This window comes from Poecilia reticulata, linkage group LG5, assembly GCF_000633615.1.
Source record: "Poecilia reticulata strain Guanapo linkage group LG5, Guppy_female_1.0+MT, whole genome shotgun sequence".
In the NCBI taxonomy this organism is placed as follows: Eukaryota; Metazoa; Chordata; class Actinopteri; order Cyprinodontiformes; family Poeciliidae; genus Poecilia; species Poecilia reticulata.
Window position 1 is genome coordinate 33,492,600 of NC_024335.1, and position 20,765 is coordinate 33,513,364.

The 20,765-nt window shown below is 38.6% G+C and overlaps 1 protein-coding gene across 7 annotated transcripts in view; it reads right to left on the reverse strand.

Moving 5' to 3' along the window:
• Window positions 1-1,487: 1,487 nt before the first annotated feature.
• chl1b (cell adhesion molecule L1-like b) overlaps window positions 1,488-20,765 on the reverse strand; it is a 140,853-nt gene continuing 121,575 nt past the window's right edge. For 5 of the 7 annotated variants that reach the window (XM_017304927.1, XM_008410607.2, XM_017304928.1 and 2 more), the window contains 5 exons: window positions 17,600-17,629; window positions 15,595-15,660; window positions 6,473-6,604; window positions 5,387-5,459; window positions 1,488-2,274 (listed from right to left, as the gene is read on the reverse strand). In XM_017304927.1, coding sequence (XP_017160416.1) covers window positions 2,070-2,274; window positions 5,387-5,459; window positions 6,473-6,604; window positions 15,595-15,660; window positions 17,600-17,629 — 506 coding nt within the window. In that variant the 3' untranslated portion in view covers window positions 1,488-2,069. Of the gene's footprint in view, window positions 2,275-5,168; window positions 5,240-5,386; window positions 5,460-6,472; window positions 6,605-15,594; window positions 15,661-17,599; window positions 17,630-20,765 lie in introns of all 7 variants that reach the window. The other 2 variants (XM_017304930.1, XM_017304929.1) reach the window with 2 other exon arrangements.

A 20,765-nucleotide genomic window follows, 5' to 3' on the forward strand; every position in this document is an offset into this window, starting at 1 on the left:
GCGACATCTAGCTCTAATATCTTGACACTGAATCACCTCAGATCAAACTGTTTCATTTGACTGTTACTATGCTGCATCATCAGAGTATCCAGGCTTTTTATCATGATTTTCCTTTGTACTTTGTTTAAATCTTGGGTGTGAGTCTATGTTTCAACCTGCCTGTCACTTTGCTGCAGGTTCGCCTGAATTTCCCCACTGAGGGACGATAAAGTTTATTTCTAAGCTAAATAACCGCTAACTGTAGATTTGAACTTCAGATTTGCTGGAGTGGGAAACGGCTGCTTAAAACTCCTGAGCTTACTTGTCTCAGCCAAAGGTTCCTCCTTTAAACATCAGTGTCTGGAATGTTTTATGAAAACTGAAATAATTAATCATTGATCATCTGAAATGGACCACATGTTCCAAACCTGTCGTCACTTTACTAAAATAATGAACTAAATATTTTTGCAGAAAAAAATAACATTTTTCTTTCCAAAAGAAACTTAAAAGTATTTTGGCAAAAAATCACCTAGACCATTATTTCAGGAAGGTGAGAATATGTTGAACAATAAAACCCTTGCTCCATTGTCAAATCTCACCTTAGACTGTCAATGTTCAGTTTTAGCCAACCTGGGTGTGTGTTCCTCACCATGAGGGTGTGAAAATGGGCAAGAACGTTTGCCGAACAATAGTGTCATTTTGTGGGCAGACAGATTTCTGAAATTTCTCACTGTATTTGTTGAAAATTTCCCTGTCCAGTTGACGCTGTGTGTTCTCTTCTATCAAAGTTGACTAAGGATGCATTCACAGCATCCCTCTATAGTTCGCTTTAACTGAACTCCAGTCCGTTTGCCTAGAGACAGTCTACTTCTTTAGGGAGGTGTGAGTGTGTAATCGAACTCAGACCATAAAGCCAATTCTGGTCTAACTTGGACTGAATTGAACTCTGGTGCGCTTTGAATGCACATGTGAATGCAAGCAGACCAGAAACCACTCCAAGAGCAGGAAGCAAGACTAGAGTGCTGAGCATTCTGGGTAAATACAACCAAGACAAATGTGCTAGTCTCGAAGTTGGGGAAGCACTGGTTGTAGTCTTTTACCAAAGACAAAACAAAAAAGCTACAACTAGTAAAATTCTGTTCACAATTTAAGAAGGAATCTGCACTAGGAGTCTTCTTCAGAAGATTTTATGTTGTTTTCTTCTGTGGTTCTTAGGTTGCTCAGAGGGTTTGGCTTGTTTCACTCAGTTCAGTGTGAAAGTGAACCACAGTAGCTGAAAATGTAACAAATGTTGTAGTTCTGGTTCCCAATCGAACCGAGTCCACTACTGGACTATCAGATGTGAAAACACCCAAGCTTACCGAAACCTGAAGTTGTGCCAAAAAACTGGGAGGAACAAGGAAGGATCTGCAAATGGAGAGGAATGTGGCCAGGGGACGCCCATGGAAAAGGGGCTTCATATTAACCAAAGACTGAAGCTGCTGAGGCAGATAACAGGGACACTCATGTCTTAGTATAGCTACGGTGATGCAGTGATATGTAGATTTCCTCTTTATTTTGTCAGGTGTAAACCACTGAGAAAAATAAGTTAATAGGCAAACTTTCATACACATCTTACATCAACTTTAATGAATTGTTTCAGATATAAAAAGGTCAGTAATAATTGCTCATCTGAAAAAATATCAACTTCTCCCCCATCGCCTGTGTCCTGCAACACAGTAACATCAGTGGTTCATGTAATGACAGAGCGCCATGTGAGAGTTCACCATTTATACAAACCAGAGTGCAGCTGAAAACACCAATATGAAGAGAAAATAATACAAAACAAATCACGACCTCTAAAGTTGTTGTGATAATTATAAAAAAAAAGGAACACTCAACACATACAATATACACTATATATACATGGTATTTAGTAATACTCGTTTTGCAGTGTGAAGGAACAGAGCTTTAGAGAATGGCAGTGTGCAGTTGGCAATAACTCGTTACGTTTTGACACAAAATGTTCGGCAGTCTTTCATAACGTCTCTGTCCTCCTGGGTTTGTTGGTTCCATGTGGGTAGAGTGATGCTGGCTGGGCGTTCTGTTCCTCACGCTGGGGTCTGAGTGGAGGCTTTGATCTCGGCCGCCACCCTCTTCTCCTTGCGGCTCCCGTACTCACCGATGAACGAGCCATCTTCGTTGAACTGAACGTCCTCGTCGCCGTAGTCCACCAGGCTGTCCCCGCTGTCCGCTGCCTTGATCTCCCTGCTGAGGGAGCAATGGCTGCTCTTCAGCGGCTTCTCGTCGTTGTCGCTGTGGGAGAGGCACAGTGGGTTTAGATTCCCCAGCATTCCACCCGGAGCTTTGCTCTGAGGGTCACACGGTAGGGATGGAGGTACAGGCCGGCGGCATCGCTGCCTCCACCCAGGTTTTAATGAGGGACACCGGCTTCTACCTCAGGCAGTCCGATGGATCGTAATCACAGATGTTTTCATAGATTCTCAAAGTAACAGAGTGGACTGAACGTGCAACGATGTATCTTTTTCAAAGGAAGACAGATGAGCCGTAAATAGGGGAGGGGGTGCATTGGGACAAGGCTGGTGATGGGGTTGCTCATGCTGTCATCCAGTAATGCAGAGTGTTACATAGAATGCTCTATGTAACGTTATGTAAGAGCCTCTTATTCAGGAACCAATTGCAGAAGCTTTGACAAAATAGGCAGAAGTGGTAAATTTACTGAATGTTGGAAGCTGCACAATTAACTTTGATTTTAAAAATATCTGTAGCCAGTACTGATCTTACATCAGGAGCAGGAGTTATATTTGTTGCTTTTTATGATTACAGCACCTGGTATTGAAAGGTGTTAGGCCTATAAATAGCTAAAATCTAGGAATACTTGAGACTCCCTCTAAATACATTTAGAACTACCTATTTCATTAGTTCAGACATCAAATATACTTTAAAGTGCATTGACATGCACAGTGAAAACTGGCGCTATAGCAGAAGACATCTACAGTCTGCCTTATTCTAGTTCTTGGGAGTACAGCCCATCAGCCAGTCAATCAGCCTAGCAGGCAATCAGTCAATCAGTGGCATTGAAAATAAATGTTGAAGAAACACTGCTAACTGTTTGGCTAACACCAGTCATTAGTTCGCCCAGTAGCATTGTGCCGTGCTATTTCAGCTTCTCAAGCTACAAACAAATTCACAAATAGGTGAATTTTTTATAAATTATTTGAAGTGGTTTCTATGTTCTGTGGAACATAGAAAAAAATGTTCCACAAAAATATCTGCAAACTGGTGAATCTGTGAATAGTCAGAATAAGCTGTATGTATGTAAAAAAAGACTTTGGTTCTTGGTATAATGTCATAGAATCTCATTCTGGCTCATTCCTAAAGGAACATTATATCACACCATGAGGTAATAAATATGTGATTGTTAACATGGACTACAGCATAAAATAGCAAAATATACATGGCCCAGGTAGTTGGAGTTGTGTTCTGTCAGGAGTAGCTAGTGGTTTCTGCCTCAGGAGTCACAGCAAATACAGATACAAACTCCAAACCAACAAGGCAAACAGTGCTAGTGAATCTAAACACAGAGCTACATTCACAATTACGATTTACAGTCATGACTCAAAAACGCTATGCTAAGCTAAGCTAAGCTTAGCATAAATCATAAGTCATAAGCTAAGCTTGACTGCTGCCATTTCCTTACAGAATAGTATCAATCTTATTTGGCTTCCAGCAAAAATGATGCCAAAGTTTTTGAACCTGGTCTGCTTTCATTTCAGATTTTTTGGTGTCACCATCAGTAGCAGTTCTCTTACCTGTTGCAGAAATATGTTATATCACAGTGAGTCTGTAAATTAATCCAGACGGCTAAGACTAACAGCTAGTGCGATAAATGCAACCTGTTGTGTAATTGTAGAAGTTTAATATTTGCTAATATAGAATTGTATTCCATGTACAGAGATGTTCAGTATTGCTTTAAATGGTTAAAACTGCAGTTCATCTTATTGGCTTTTTACTCATGAGGATTCCTTCACTTTCCTACATTATCTGTGCCATATGACATAAAGCTGCAATATCTTACTTTCATAGAAAATGGTTTTTTCATTTTTGTTAAAACTATCATTATGTCGTGACAGTATAATATAAGACACATCATCTGTGAAAAAAAACACTGTCATCTGAATAAATATACTGCTGCATCAGAAACAACTAATCAGAGCCACTAGGAGGGTCTAAACGCTGTCAATCAACTTCATGTATGCACCACTCACACCCCCACCCTCCCTGTGCTCTGCCACAGCTCCTTCCTAACTCTAGCTATAGCTAGAGTTAGTTAATGCTAACTAGCTTACTAACTGTCTATCTAGTGACGGTGGATGAACAGTTTTTCTGCAACAGAAAGTTGTTTCTTTGCCATTACCACATTTGAAAATGTATACATGAGAATAAGTGACAGCACTAAGCTCCTCCTAATGGCTCTAATTGGTTGTTTTTGAATGTGTGCATTTCTTCAGATGGCAATAGCAGCTCAGGCAGGAGGTGAAGTAGATGGATCTGTTCTCAGATTGGATCTGTTCTGCCACAACATGATAACAGTTTTAACAAATGTTAAAAAACATACTTCTGTTAACGCTCAATACTGCAGCTTTAAGCTTCGGTAGGACAATTACTACTTGTAATACCTTCAAAGAGCCTCACTGCAAGACATTTTTAAAAATTAATCTCTTTTTGGGTGAAATGATGCATTTTCTGACTGAATTTAATAGCTCTAAATGATGATTATTAGTCAATAATTTGAACTTGATAGTATTTTGTAGAAACCTTTTTAAACATTGAGGGCAACAGGCTCCTGAAGTGAACATGATGAAATCTAATTGCTGCCACACTGAGCCACTTTAACCTCATCACATTAGCATTTGTTTAGCAGTGAGGATCCCACTGATTGGAGAATTAGACTGGGACTCATGCTGTGGCAGACGGTTATGAATAGAACCACTAAAGGACCAATGACACATGCCCTGATATTACTGCCCAAGAGATGAGGCGCATTCAATGACTGATTGGTTTGAGGCTCCAGCAGGGAGCAGAAAACTGTGACATCAAAGCAGAACTGTTCACCACACACCAACACAACACCAAGTCTAAAAGCAGCTACTCTGACCACGCCCACATGTAAACCGGTTATCACATACTTCACGGTTACTCGGCCCGTCTAACGTCTCCGGCAGGAGAAGAGCGAGGCTCTGCGGGAGCCTCGTGGAATCTGGGCCGTCATTTTGGCAAGAGCAAAAAAAGGCAGAGAGAATTTAGCAAGGAGAAGATGGAGGAAAAGAAGAGGGGCAGACATTCATGGGGATGCAGTGAGGTGGTGAGACGCTGTCCTCATGGGGATGGGAGGTGGGGCGCTTACCTGTATTCACAGAATGTGTCATCATTCATGCCCTGGGACTCCACGTCTGGATGAAGGTCTTCTTTTTCTTTCACTGCACACAAAGTGATGAAAAGAGCTGAGAGATTTCCACAGGAGACGGACAGATGGCCATTGCTGCAGCTGGATGAGTCACCTGACTGCTCCCAATTATCTGCAGTCATTTTCCCACTTCAAACATCAATGACAGCATTTAGGAAAATATTTCAATCACTTCACAATTCAGAGCTTAGAGCGAAGAAAACTTTGGATTGTGAATATTTTGTATGCTTTCTGTAAATGGCAATAGTAAGAATGCTAATTATTGTATGAACTGTAGTACAACAGTTGCTGGAGGCAGTGACATTTCTATCTATCTAATAAAAGGATGGATGTTTTTGTACAACAAAGTTTAGCACCAATTTGAGCTTCTCATGAGTTTACATTTGATTCTGTGAAAACTGTGTAATATTCCTTTAATTTAGCACAAAGGAGTTTTAGTTCTCAACCCCAATCTTTTAAACTGTGTAGAACAGGGAGGGACACAAGTGAACCTGTGGCGTCCCCCAGGCCATGACACCCGGGGTGGTGAGCCACATGAACCCTGTAAAAGCAGTCACTAGCTGTCAGTGGTAATGAGAGTTAAATGAGGAAACACAGATCTGTGTGTGGTTGTTCTCCCTGCCCCTCATGGCCATTAGCTGTGAATAATGATGCGGATGATGTCTCTGCTTCCTCTGAGGAGAACAACAAACTGTCAGGAAGGCCCAGCTCAGGCCGTCACTCTTTATAAAGTGACCTCATGCACAGAATTAGATAAACCCGCCACACCAACAAGGTAAAAAATTTAATTGTGAGACATGGAGGCGCAAACACAGCAGCAGCCTGTTCTGTCTACTGCTGCAGTAAATGACTATGTGGTGTGGAAGTACACTGTCTGATGATTGATCACCTCTCTCGCATGAACAAACAACAATATGGAATTAAAATGATGCTTTAGGCAACAATTAGTACTCAAACAAGGGAATAGGATGTGTGTGTGTGTGTGTGAGGGGGGGGCTGCATGTGCGTGTGTGCATGTGTGCCTACCGGAATACTTTCCTCCTTTATTTCTGTTGACAAAGCAGGCAATCAACACGATGAGTGTGAGCAGAGCGATGGCAGACATGAGGCCAATAAACCAGCCCTGGGTGGAGATTCCTCCGTGGACGCTGGCCAGGCCTGTGGAGGACAAGACGCCGTGACTTTGACTGGCCTTGGCCTTTCCATCGGACACTTGATTGAATGTTTACATCGACAAAGCTAATCTGATGCTTGGGCCGAGGCGCTGATGGAAACGCTCCAGTATTAATATTAAACAGCTAATCCTGCTTGTCTAATTAATCAAGCGGGGAACGCTGAACAAATGTAATTCCTCTTAGTGAGCTAAATGAAATGCTAGTGACAGCGTGAAGGACCGCCACGTCATCATGTCGCTTCAAGGACGCGGCTGTGCTCTCCTCATCAGGAGGTCAATTACTTTTTTTTCCCTTCTCACCTTTACCCCTGCTTGTGATAACCTCTTCAAACATACCAGCAATATCAAGCTGGCTGTTAGAAATCAGGCACACAGTATATTCAGTCTGAGGCTTGAGACCATCAATGAAATGTGAGAGAAGAGTTTAAAGGTCTGATGTCTTCCAGTGACCTTCACCTGTACTCCGGGGGGAGGGGTTGTAAGGTGTTATGAAAACACACACCTAGAGATGAAGAAATTATTTAAAAAGCAGCACAAGGCTACAGATGCTGTAGTCCTTTGAAGAGTTCAAAAACCCCAACAAAGTGGTTTTCCAAAAATGTTTTTCAAATAAAAACCGAAAAACTGTGACATGAATTAAATTTATAAAAATCTAATTTTCAGTTTTTGCAATAAAATCATTACATTTAGATTTGGACTTTGATTAGACCATTTCATCCAACTCATTCTACTGGAGCTCAGGCTATGTGTGTGCCCTGCTGGAAGGTGACACTCCAGTTTCCAGTCTTCTACAGAAAGAATTTCAATTTCAATTTTCAAAATGACTGATGCTTGTTCATAAAGGCATGAAAATATGAATGCATAGATATGGATGTAGAAAATACCAACTAAAACAGAATATTATAAACAAGTTAACCTGAACAGTAATTTATTGGATGATGTTATTGTTGTAAGAGAGGTGGGTGTAAAAATAAGTTTATGCTTCTACCAATTTTTTGCCATAAAAATGATTAAAACATTCAATTTAAATTATTCATTTAAATAACGCCCAACTGCAGGTGGCAGGATTTCTTACATCTGCATTTATAGTCTGTGATCGATGTGAAAATTAGCAAACATGGAGCTGTGCCTTTAAGAATGAAAATGTTTGAGTCGTTATTTTTCTCATCTTTTATCTTCTAAATGCATAATTTAGAAAAGGATGTAATAAGGGAAAAATATCACTAAATTGTTCACAAATGTTTCTAAAGTAGCATCACATTAAAGTAGCATACTCAGATTAAATTATTCACAGATTTATTTTGTTTATTAAATAATAATTTGTTCTGAATAACTCACTGGATTGAATAAAAATACATTTTCACTTTTGAAGGCATTTTTTTTGCACTAAATTAGAAAAACAAGTGCCTGCCACACTTATCAGATTTTAAAAATCAAGCACACAAACTTCCAATAAAATGTATTAAATCCTGTGATTGTAATGTGAATGAACAGGCATGTGTACATTTATACTTTTTTTAAGGTACTGTAGATGTTATTGCTGCCACTTACAGGAACCAGGAACTGAGGAGAGAAGAACCTACAGCTGTTCGAACATGCTACAGAAAACATGCAGGAATCCAGCTGATATTAACAGCTGATTTCTATGGAGTGAAAATAGTCTCAAAATATCTGTGCGCGCGTAAAAAGATTTGTGCGTGCGTAAAAAGATTTGTACATGTGTAAGAGGATTTGTGCGTAAAAATATCTGTGCGTGTGTAATACTGGATTTGTAAACCTTAAAAATAAAATAAACCTTCTCCTACACCTATAAATGTTGAAAAAGTACACACAAGTCACCTGGTACACACACAAAACTGCATTTACACACAGATCCGGTTACGAGTGCACAAGTATTTTTGAGACTCATTTCACGCTTCGGGGAAGCTCCCAGATTTGTGTGTAGATGATGCGTTTACATGCTAGTAAAAGATGGGCCATCTGAGTTTTGCTCTGAGTCTAGAATTTTTATCCTCTGACGTTTCTCACTGTAACATACTTAAGGATTTAGTCTAATTTTAACACATAGGCCTGTCAGAATAATCAATAAATCAATTAATCGGATGATAAATTAAAACAAACTCAATCATTTTCATTGGCATGATTTATCGTTTCTCTTTTCTTCTCTTTCTACCAAAAACTGGCTAAAGTCTTCAGTTTGGTACTTTGGTCTCGACTAGACCTTATTTTGAAAAACAATTTTGTTTAAAAGGCTTTCAAAATTCATTAGCTTTATTTATTCTAAATATTAAAAATGTCTTCCAGTTCCAGTGTTAAATGTTCATCAGAATTTAAAGTTTAATGACCTTTGAGAGTGTGCATTATTATTTCGTCATCACCATTATATTACTAAAAAAAATGGTCTCAAAAGAACAATATCATTTGTTGAGAACTTCTGGAACAATTTATCATACAGTAAATTTTTTCATCGTGACAGACCTATTCACACATCCTCAGGGCGCTGCCAGAAATCTTGGGCCACCTGACAAAAAATTTGTTTGTTATGAGACAGATAATCTGTGAAAACAATCAATTTCCTCCATCTCCTTCCTGAATTACTATTACTGGTTAAAGTAATGCACCGTTCTGACCAAAAAAACCAATCAGAACCAGCAGGGCGCTCTTAGCACTGTCAATCAACTTCATTCACTCACTGCTAAATGTGCTAATGGGGGAGAAACAACTAATCATTTACAATATACCGTTTATCTGCCGTGATTGGTAGCTATGATAACTAAACTGAGCGTTCACAGTTTGAATCTGCACAGCTCTGTGCTATGCTAGCTGCAGCGCGACACAAATCGAGGAGGAGGAAGGATGAGCAGCACTACATGAGATTGTGATTGATAGCACTAAAACTGTACTGCCTCTGACTGGTTGTTTCTAGCACTGGGAGAAAGCAGAGGAAATAGATTTTTCACAGATTACCTCTCATACTATACTGTCACAACATAATGACAGTTTAAAAAAAAAATAAGTGAAAAAAAATATTTATATAAAAGTGACATACTGCAGCTTTAATTTCACTTAGGAGAGAACAGGTCAGGAGGGACGTGGGTTAGAGCCTCTGCTCACTCGCTCATCTGTTAAGTGGTAAAAGGCACAGGAAACAAGTTAAATATATGAAGATGTTGGCAATTTTTTTCCATAATTCATTAAATGCTAGTGAAAATGAGGCAAACAGTAGTCTGTAGCTAAGCTAATCATGCTAAATAGTTGATAATCTCACACAGTCTACTCACCTCTCTTGGAGAAAAACTGGGTTATAAATTAACACTCATGCCTTTTTCTCTCTCTCCCTCTCTCTATTTTGTTTTTGAAAACCTGATTTTATAACTTTTCTTAGCAGCATAGTAACTGCCACAATTGCCGCTGTATTCAGCTGCAGCTTCTACTGACTGTAGCTGAATACGTCACTGTTAAGCGCTAAAAGCAGGAACAAACCATTTAACGCAGATAGGGGGTTCAGGGCAAAAACGGATGTGTGTTTTTCGGTCTGGGAGGGGCAAAATTACATTTTTACTGCTAAAAACAATTTTTGAAAATACAATATGATTAATTTTGTATTTGACAAGACCTCAAATTTTTTTATTTTATGTCTATGAACAAAATATAAATAATTAAATTGTGGAGGGCCCACTGTTGGTGACTACCCCTAGAATCGTCATCACTTTTCACCCCTTTACCGCGCCCCTGCACATCCTCCAGATTCTTCAGATTAAACTGTTTGTGTCTGGATCTCTGAAATCCAAAGATTTCAGAGATGAATCCCATTTCATTGGCCCCTAAACAAATATATACATCGTTTGCAAGCCAGGACAAACATGCTGTTCCTGTTTGACTTAATTTCAAGTTGATTAATGTAGATGGTCAAATATATTCAGATGGTTTAGATTTTCACAAGCAGTAAATTTCTTAATTTATATTTTGACACAATGGACAGCTAATAAACACATACGTAAGAAAGTAAATATTTTATGCATTTATTTAAAGCACCACTGCAAAAATAGCCTTCACAGCAAAACATTTAATGCATAAACATGTGATCAACATAAAAAGAAAAATTTCTACATACATTGTGATGATTCAAGTAATTTTCAGGTTCAGTAATGTTCTGTCAAAGTCAGGTCTTTCAGTGCATCAGCTGTTCAGGAAAATCAACATAGTTTTTCTAAAACTGTATTTATATTTTTCTCCGCATCTTCAGACAATCTGCAGCAGCTGAGATTCTGGGAGGTTCAACACCAAAACCTGAAGCTTCAACTGGACCAAGACACCTTTCAAACAACTACAGTAGTTAATCTGCTCTGTTGGTAGATGTTATGGTGTCTCCTTAATCTATACAGACTGGCCTTGGGTCTTATTTGAATACACAGCATTATGGTGTTTTCTTTTAATTGATTATAGTAAATATTTGAACCTCCATGTAAGTTTTAAGACATTTCATTGTTAACTAGGTAGCTGTGAAACCACCCATGTTAATCTGAACCTATTTTGTTAAAGATTCAACAGATTTGTTGCGATCTTAAATATTTAATCTGTCCTTTGTGTGCAATGAGGTGAACATTAAAGTTAATTCAGGAAACACTTTTGTTTTCTTCTTTCTACAGTATAAATGGAATGGTGCCTCTATTAAAATCATATATTTGTGACATCAAACTTTTTTTCTGTCATAAAGCAGTGGTCAAACTATGGCTAAATGTTTGTAATTTACTTTCAACAAATGGAAACCAAAATGGTATTAAACACACTATGCAAACTCCTAATCTACCTCAAGTTTCCACTGTATGCAAGTAAATGTGATTACGATTGAGTGAAAATTGTACAGCAGGGCTTTAACTCCAGTTCAGGAGGGTCAGTGTCCTTCAACCTTTAGATGTCTCTTCTTTAACACACCTGAGTCAAATCATGAGGTCAGGGGTCATTAGCACAACTCTGGAGAACTTGACTGTCCTAAGCAGCCATGTAATTCAGGTGTGTTGGACCAGGACGTATCTAAATGTTGCAGGACACCAGACATCGATGCCTGGATCTGAGGACCCTGTTAGAGGATCAGTGTGTTCCTGCAGCAGCTCTATTGGATCAGAAGGTAGATGAGATCTGAAAGATCCTGATCCTCCAGAAAGTGAAATAACACCAGACCCGATCCATCAGTCAGCCGTTTTGTCCTGTGTAGAGATAAATATAAAATGTTATCTATACACATAGAAATTCAACACATTAGAATCGAAAGGCAATTTATTTCACTTAATTATATTCACTTAATGAATAAATAAATCAGAATATCTCACAAATTATACATACAAATATCAGTCAGCAACATGACTTAAGAATTTGATTTGAGCTGACCTTTTGGGCAAAACGGCTACTGTAAGAACGACCTAGAGATTATTTTTATGGATTAAAGATTCAAACTGTGTTGAGAGTGACACTAAAAATCCATGAATTTAGCTCCGAAGACCTAAAGTAGCATAGCTGACATCAACATTAGCTCCCGCTAACAGAAACATATGAGGAGGGCAGAGTATCAAAATACCAGACATATAAAACGTAACCTGAACTAATTTGTAATTTCTCCATGTCTCATTATAATCAGTAATTGTACTTACTTAAGAGGGCAGACCACCGGGACGCTCTGTCTTGCTTCTGGGTTTTCCTGGCTATTTTTCTGGCCAGCGAACCATTCCGCCACCCAGTGGTCGTTTTTTTTCCACTTAGTCTCCTGTACCGCTCAAAAATGCACAATATGTCTATAAATAATTTTAGGATATTATAAGGAAGTGCTGAAATATACCGTTTTCCACCGAACTAACATATTTGCCACTTCGCCACAAGCACAGTGAGAAACGTCAGAGGATAAAAACACTAGACTCAGAGCAAAACTCAGATGGCCCAGCTTTTACTAGCATGTAAACGCATCATCTACACACAAATCTGGGAGCTTCCCCGAAGCTTGAAATGAGTCTCAAAAATACTTGTGCACTCGTAACCGGATCTGTGTGTAAATGCAGTTTTGTGTGTGTTTACCAGGTGACTTGTGTGTACTTTTTCAACATTTATAGGCATAGGAGAAGGTTTATTTTATTTTTAAGGTTTACAAATCCAGTATTACACACGCACAGATATTTTTACGCACAAATCCTCTCACACACGCACAAATCCTCTCACACTGGCACAAAACGTTTTACACACGCACAAATCTTTTTACACTGGCACAAATCCTTTTACGCATGCACAAATCTTTTTACACACACACAGATATTTTGAGACTATTTTCACTCCATACACTGCTAACAGCTGAGCTGACATTCAACAAGACCTGGAACAATAGAGTGATGAGACAGAACAAGAGAGAGAGGAGAGGAAGTGTTGGTGTAGGGGAAACAGATGTAGCAGAGTGTTCAGTAGGAAATGTCTGATTCTACTCACAGCAGTATTAGCATGATTTCCCTCATTAAAAATTATAATATTGAGATTGAATCAAAGGTGGACTATAAATAACATATAAACCCATTATTGATGTTTAATACGTCTGGATCACAGATCTTTACTGATTTTTTCAGTCTGAAAAGTTAGCAAATTTAATAACAAAGTCACTGAGTTGGTGACTGTTGTTAAAAGTTGCGACCTCCCACAACCAAAAGCCAATACAGCAACTCTGAAGAAAGTTACATAGTATGAGTTACAACATTTCATTTCCCTTTGGGAGTGCAAAAAGTATTTTTGAATGGAATTTATATGATGTAAATATTAGAGATGGACTCATCTTGTTCCTGTCTATGTTAATTTGATGACATTAAACATGTGTTTTCTTTGTTTATTCTCTTTGCTAATGGATTTTTCAAAAAATCCTGACAGTGGTTAGGATTATTTAACTGAATTCAGTTCCATTCTAATTACCTCAATTTTATGTACGGTATTTATTTCATTCATGTAACATGCTAACATGTTACATGTTAGCGTAAACAAAGGTTTTGAATGAAAAGGAGCAGTTTGATGAAAATATCTTTGAAAATAATCCTGAAAATACACACATTTATGGAAGATGACTGAAAGGTAGTGTCATCCATGTGTACTTCCATCAGACAGTATACATTTTATTTTCTTGTCTAACTGGTCACACTTCAAAAAAGTGATGTCAAATCTGATGTATTAATAGTCGAACTTTTCTCTGACTGCACAGTTGTCTAATGTTGGGTGTGATTTGCATCATCAGTTTGACAAACAGAATCTTTCTAAACCTTCAGGGGAACAAAGAATCATCCACCTCTCTCCCCCCAACAAGGCAAACATGCAAATCTTCCTCTCCATCTCCAGCTCAGGTGCCTCGCTTGTTTCTTTTTTTTTATTTCCAGGTGATAATTCAGTTCACAAACACACCTGAGCCGGGCCTGTCCGTCCCCTAACCACGGCGCGACACTCTCTCTCTGGCTAATGCAGATGGATTAGTGTGCAACCACGGTAATTCAAACTGCTGAAACGGGCAGATGTCTAAAAATACAGCCGTGTTTTTGTCACCTCTTTCCTCAGCCTGCTATTAAACGGAGCACAGAGCAGCTGCTCAGCCAGCAGGGAGCCCAGAAGAGAAGATGGCCCTTCAAAGTCACAAAGGCAAAGCTGTGAAAAATTATGATATAGGTGCTTTCATCAGCTTCCACTTATGGTTGTTCAGACATCGGTATGAGCTTTCCTCTCTTTTTTTCGTTCTTTCTTCTTCTCATTAGAGCTGTGTGGCTGTTTACTCACTTGAAGATTTCATGGAAATCTCCGGTGGCTCTCGGGTCAATCTTTTGTCGTGTGCAGGCGGCGCCAGGGCCCAACAAATCAATCACTTACAATTCGACGTTATTTGTCCCGTTCAAGTGACTCCTCTCTGCAGTCACACTGCCGGCTCACAATATAGATCTGCTGTCCTAGATTTCCCTATGGTGTTGCCAAGATATTAAACTACGGCAACAGTAAGAGAAACAGCTGCTTCATGTTGCTTTGCAGACCAAACGGTTCCTGTGGCCGTTCTAGGAAAAGGGGTAGCACTTTATAATGTACATCAAGTCAATCTTAATGTACTTGGTGTAGCCTTATTTAACCATTAATAGTTAATTAACCTTCAAAACATTAATTAAGGATGATTCATACTTAACAAGGTATAAATTAACACATTTATTAATGCTTTCCCCATAATGACTAATTACTACCAAAAACAACATACTCAATGTCTATACGTGCGTAATAACACACTAATTAGCTATTCTTCTTCATGTGTTTGCAAATGCTGTTTTGTTTTTGACTTTTTGACAGTATGTGACCTTTAGCATTTTTGGTGATATCATTTGTGTCTGATGTGAGCTTTTTCTCTTTCCTTCTGACCAAATATAGCATTAGCATAAAAAATACAACTTCAGAATTCTTAAAAAACATTAGCCAACATTTACTGCAATCCAAAAGGTCCTTTACGATATGAATATCACACATACTGATGTGGCGATGATAATAAATGTGTGTTAAACTGAGTGGATGTCACAATATCCATGTTTAGATTCAGATATTTGTTAGTTACACTATATATTGAGCTGCGGTTGCCACATAATTGCATCCTGTATGAACTTGAGCCGTGTACTTTTCAGTGATGCTATGATTCTTATTATTATATATCCATGTTTCTCGATTTTGTTTTTGCTCTTTCGCAGGTTTAGAGGCAGACTTCTAGTGTGTTGACTTGTGCTTTCTCTAAGCTTCTTTCTATCCTCTATCACCTTTCTTTTGAAACTTTTTCCCCACCTTTCTTGTCATCTTTGCCCATTACATTTGAAATAAACCCAAAGAAAAAAAAAATTATTTGTCATGTATTCTTTAGTGAGTTGGGTTGATTTTACAAAAAGCTTTGTCAGCATTTTTGCATGTTTTCTTACTGTTCGTATTAGAACTGCTGCTATACCTATGTTGGGACGAGTGGGTTTGGTCACATGTGACCTTGGAGTGGTCGGAGTTGACAGAGACTTTCCTAAAAGAAAAACACATCTTGTGGTTATCAGAAGCAAAGCTTAACAGGAGCTACAATCTGTTGTTAGCATAACGCTATCCTGGGGTAAAATTAATGACTACACATCTACAGGTGCTACAAAAGAGCTCCACTAGTTTCCAAACACAAGGCAGTATAAATTACACAAGGCAATATAAATTACGCAAAGCATAATTTATTACCTTAGCTAGAGTTTTGACATGAAGCACTGAGGCTGCTGTTGCTAGGATAAAAAGTCAACATTCATTTACAAGTGCTAATAGGGGACAATTAATAGGTGTTTATAATTAGCTTACTCATTAGCACTGTTAATAGAGAGGAAGCCACAAACTTTTAGTATGAGGAAGTTGACATTTTTCTAATGAAAGGAGGCACCAAGTACTCTCTGCAAAAAACAGAGAGGGATAATCATCTGCAGGCGAGCTGGAACATCAGACAAATAAAACGCTTCCTGTTGGTTGGAACTGAGGCCTACAGCATGCACTGATGTCTGCCCTGCTACGGCTAAAACATGCTAAAACAGGATGACTCATACCAACAAACACCATTTTAAAATTCAGACAGAACCTGGGGAAGGTATTCAGACCTGTGGAAGTGTTGCACCACATTACAACCACAAACTTCAGACGATTTTAGTGGAATTTTATGTGAGCTCAACACAAAGTAGAACATGACCTTAAAGAAGACGGAAATAATACTATTTACTACATACAATTCTGAAAAAGTCTGCTATGCATTTATATTTGGCATTGTTCAGCCAAAACTGCCATCAGAAATCACCTAAACAAATCACCTAAACAATTATATGAAAAGTATAAATCTCAGATTTTTTAGAAAACATTAGAGAACAAAAAGCACCATAAAGACCCAGGAACACAGAGAACGAGAATGGAAGAATTGGCTAAAACAAATTCGTCTTTAGATGTAGAGACAGACAGACCCTAAACGACTTACAGTTGGAATCACAACAAATGACTGATTTACAACGTTGCGATTAGTGAGACTGGATAGAAGTTAGTCACTCATATTTTTTGCTCTTATTTCAATCCAAACCACAGATTTTGCTGTGCTGCTTTACAGATATTTGCAAGGAATTTTGCCACACTTTTCCCTCATAAACCCTCTTCAAAGTCTACAAGAAGGAAACAGAGTAAATTGATGTTAATTGTCCTCCCCTTGTGCATAATCAAATGTTTCAGAGTTTTGATGTTGATCGGGAGGATGAAACCGCGGTTTAATGCAACACTGGACTGGAATTACAAGCCCCAACTCAACCAACATTTTAAAATCAGGGAACTTTTCTCTAAACGAAGTAACCAGAAGTCAGCAAGACTCTCTGAATGAGGAGCATCAGAGCGTTTCTCTTCATAACTTCCATAAGTTGAAAATGTTTGTGTGTCTGCACCAAGTGGTCAGGTGTGCCAAATATAATCCATCAAAATGACAGATGGCCTTCAGAGTTTTCTGTAATTGTTTAAAAATTAAAAGATGAAAAATATTCCGTTAACACAACCCCTGAGAAAAAAAATTTAATATTGTCACTTGCAGGTAAGAGTTAGCAGTCACTTAAACCCAATGTTTTGTGGACAATTAGCAATAAACAAATAATTATGCATTAGTGTGAAAAATGTGGGACTCTGTTGCTTTCACATGAATTTCTTTGTTCGCAGAATTGTGGAAAAACTGGAGGGACTGAGAAAAGCACACTTTTCAAAATTTTATCAATGAAAAGGTTTGAAAATCCCAGATCCAATTTTGTTCTAATATGTTTTGGCCTATGAGTTGAAATCCAGTAAAATATGTTGAAGTCTGTAGTTGTAAAATGACAACACATGAATACCATTGTAAATTGCATAAAGTTACAAACAGAGTGTGTGTTGGTACGACGCCCCGCTTTCCGCATAAACATAGATCTACATACTGATGCCAACAGTAGGAGCCAAAGAAGAAGCTGCAAGAAAACAGAACCAAAGAACAAAAATGAAAGGAAGGGGAGACAAACATTGCATGGCCAAGTAGACACACACCTTCACATACAAATTCACAACACACGCTGTCATGTTCAAAGCAAAATCAGAAAGCAATGCACTATTTAGTGGCGTATGAGAGTGCAGACAGAGGACCATTAGCAGAAACAACACGGACATGTTCGGAGCTGAAAGCAGAGCTGCCACAAAAGGCTTTCAGTCTCCCTCCAACACGCACAAAGCCACCCGGCAAAATTACAAGTAACGACATGACAAAAGTGAGTCATCCTCCCTGTAATCATTTCCACTGGCTTACAAATAAATCATTTCCCTTTTCAGCTTACAAATAAACAAAAGCCAATTAAGTGTATTTCTGTGATTATGAGGATTCTGTCGGTAAACACTGAGTATTTTGTTTCTGCATAATGAGGCCCTGTACTGCCAATTTCTTGGTGTTGGAGTTGGATAAAGAAAAAAAAAGCCAACCAACAATTAATGGTGTTAACGTAGGCAAATAAAAATGGCTTTCTGAAGTCAAGTATGCATTTGAAAAGATCAGAAGCTACAAACTAGCTGGTAATTAATTCCAACACATTAGCTCTTTGTGATAATTTATTTTATGCTTCTAAATGTAAACCACTCCTTCAGATGATAGTTTTATTTCTTATCCTGTGTTGTCGTGGTGACAAATAGAAAGATATTTTCATGAACAGGTGGTCTGTGGACCCCTCACAGAGGAGGATGCACTCATTTCTGCCACCATCTTAGTGGACATTATCTGCAGTTCTATTGACCATTAAATTGAAAATTGCGCAACTTGGCATTACGAAAATAAATTTGCTTAATGGAAACACAGAAATAAAAAAAAAACCTGCACATTTTTCAATAAAAAGTTTTGCTCTAGATCAGTGTTTCTCAACCTTTTTTGGGCCAGCGCCCCCCCAGCCTTTATCCAGGTCCCTCATCGCCCCCCACCAAAGAATGTGCAGGCTACTTTGCACTGACTATTATTTTATCATTAATATAACTATCACTATTGTAGATGTTTTGATTTTTATGCTWGTTTCTGTATTTRTCATCAAAAATAATTTCCCAGAGAACAAAAAAGCCATGAGAATAGAAATTATTTTCACAGGTGTTTACAAAAAATGCAATGAACAATCAACTTAAAATTGGTAGGCCTAACAGCAGCCAATTAGAGTGGAAAACATATTCTTGTTCTGTGCCATTTTCTAGTTGTTAAATATTCCACAAAAGGAGCAGATAAAAGATGAACAACATGCCAGTTTAAACTTTGAACTATTTGCAAAACGACTGAGCTCTGCAACATTAAAACATGGATAGAACTGTAACTACATTAATCATAACTCTTCTTCTCTTCAGTGTTTCTGTGGGTTTCTGGTGGTGCAGCTCTGTGCTGCCTTCAGGAGAATGGGACATCAGAGTATCATCCATAAAATTTCACCCACATGACATCTATTGTGCAAACCTACGGAGCCCTCCAGGGGGCATGGGGAATTTTTTTTCTTTTGCGTTCCCTCGCAAAACTTTTGCGTTTCCTCGCAATAGTCTACTGATCAGTTCATGCGGCATGATTGAATACTGTAAGCCTTTCTTACGGTGGCCCCGTAATTTCTGCTTTAATACAAGCTTATGTAAGGTTTTTCCATGGACTATTTCTGAGTTATTATTGCGGGGTAATAAGTCATCTGATTGTGTCTATTGTGTTCATCTGAATGGTTTAAAGGGCTGCTTTCAGTGCTGTTCCATCTTAACCTTAACATACATAAACATGCAGTAAATAAATCGATTTTCAATCAATTTTCTGCACCAAAGAGTTAATAATAATAAACATGTTTTCACTGAGGCTCTGTAAGAACCATATGAATGAAATAAGTAATTATTGATATGACAGGAGCAGCGGCTTTGACAGCTGGTGGTGGGTGTGTCGATGTGAGCGTGACTGTCACCAAGTATGAATGGGAAGGTGACTGGCTGCTGGCTCTGTGTGTTTGAGGAAGTGGGTGAGCGAGGTGGTCAGTCCTCGCAAAGTTTGGAGCATACATAAAGAGGAGGTTTGGAGTTGATTGATACATGGACAGATGAGATTCCCCGAGATAACTCAGTGAGGCCCTCTACCACCATTAGTTTGCTGTGTTTTATAATAATAAAACATGTTTATTATTATTAACACTTTGGTGCAAAAAACTGATTGAAAATCTATTTATTTACTGCATGTTTATGTCTGAGATGGAACGGTACTGAAAGCAGCCCTTTAAACCATTCAGACAAACACAACAGAACACAATCAGATGACTTATTACCCCACGATAATAACTCAGAAATAGTCCATGGAAAAACTTTACATAACCTTGTATTAAAGCAGAAAGTACGGCGGCCACCGTAAGAAAGGCTTACAGTATTCAATTATGCTGCATGAACTGATCAGTAGATTATTGCGAGGGAACGCAAAACTTTTGTAAGGGAACGCAAAAGAAAAAAAAATTCCCCATGTCCCCTGGAGGGCTCCGTACAAACCAGAGCCGTCATTGGAAAAACAAAAGTTCCAGGTCCTTTTAATGCCATAATAATATGACACAGCAACATGGATTATATCTTTATATAGATCTGTCTATTGACTTATAGATTAATAGTTTTAATGGACAGAAATTACCGTATTTTCCGCACTACAGGGTGCACCTAAAAATCTTCAATTTCCTCAAAAGACAACAGTGCGCTTTGTAATCCGGTGTGCCTTATATATGGACCAATGTTGAGCCACAACAGGTCTAGCAACTATGGTAAGCAGCCTCTGACTTCATTTTCGCCCGTAGAAGAAGCGTGCAGTGCATGCTGGGACAACGGTCAGAAAGCTAAACAAATAACCCGCAAAATAATTTCAGTCTTCGAGCTGCGATGTAAGACGCTGGTTCTGATCTCGCTGTTGAGCCGCTGCCACGCGCTACAGGTAGTAATATTTCACTACCAGGTGGAACAGAAGCGGTCCACCTGCTCCACCTGGTAGTGACTCTCACACCGAACCTGTTTAAAGCTGCAGCATCTAACTTAAAAAAAAATACATTTTACATACGTATTAAAACTTTCGCTGTCCTAACATGA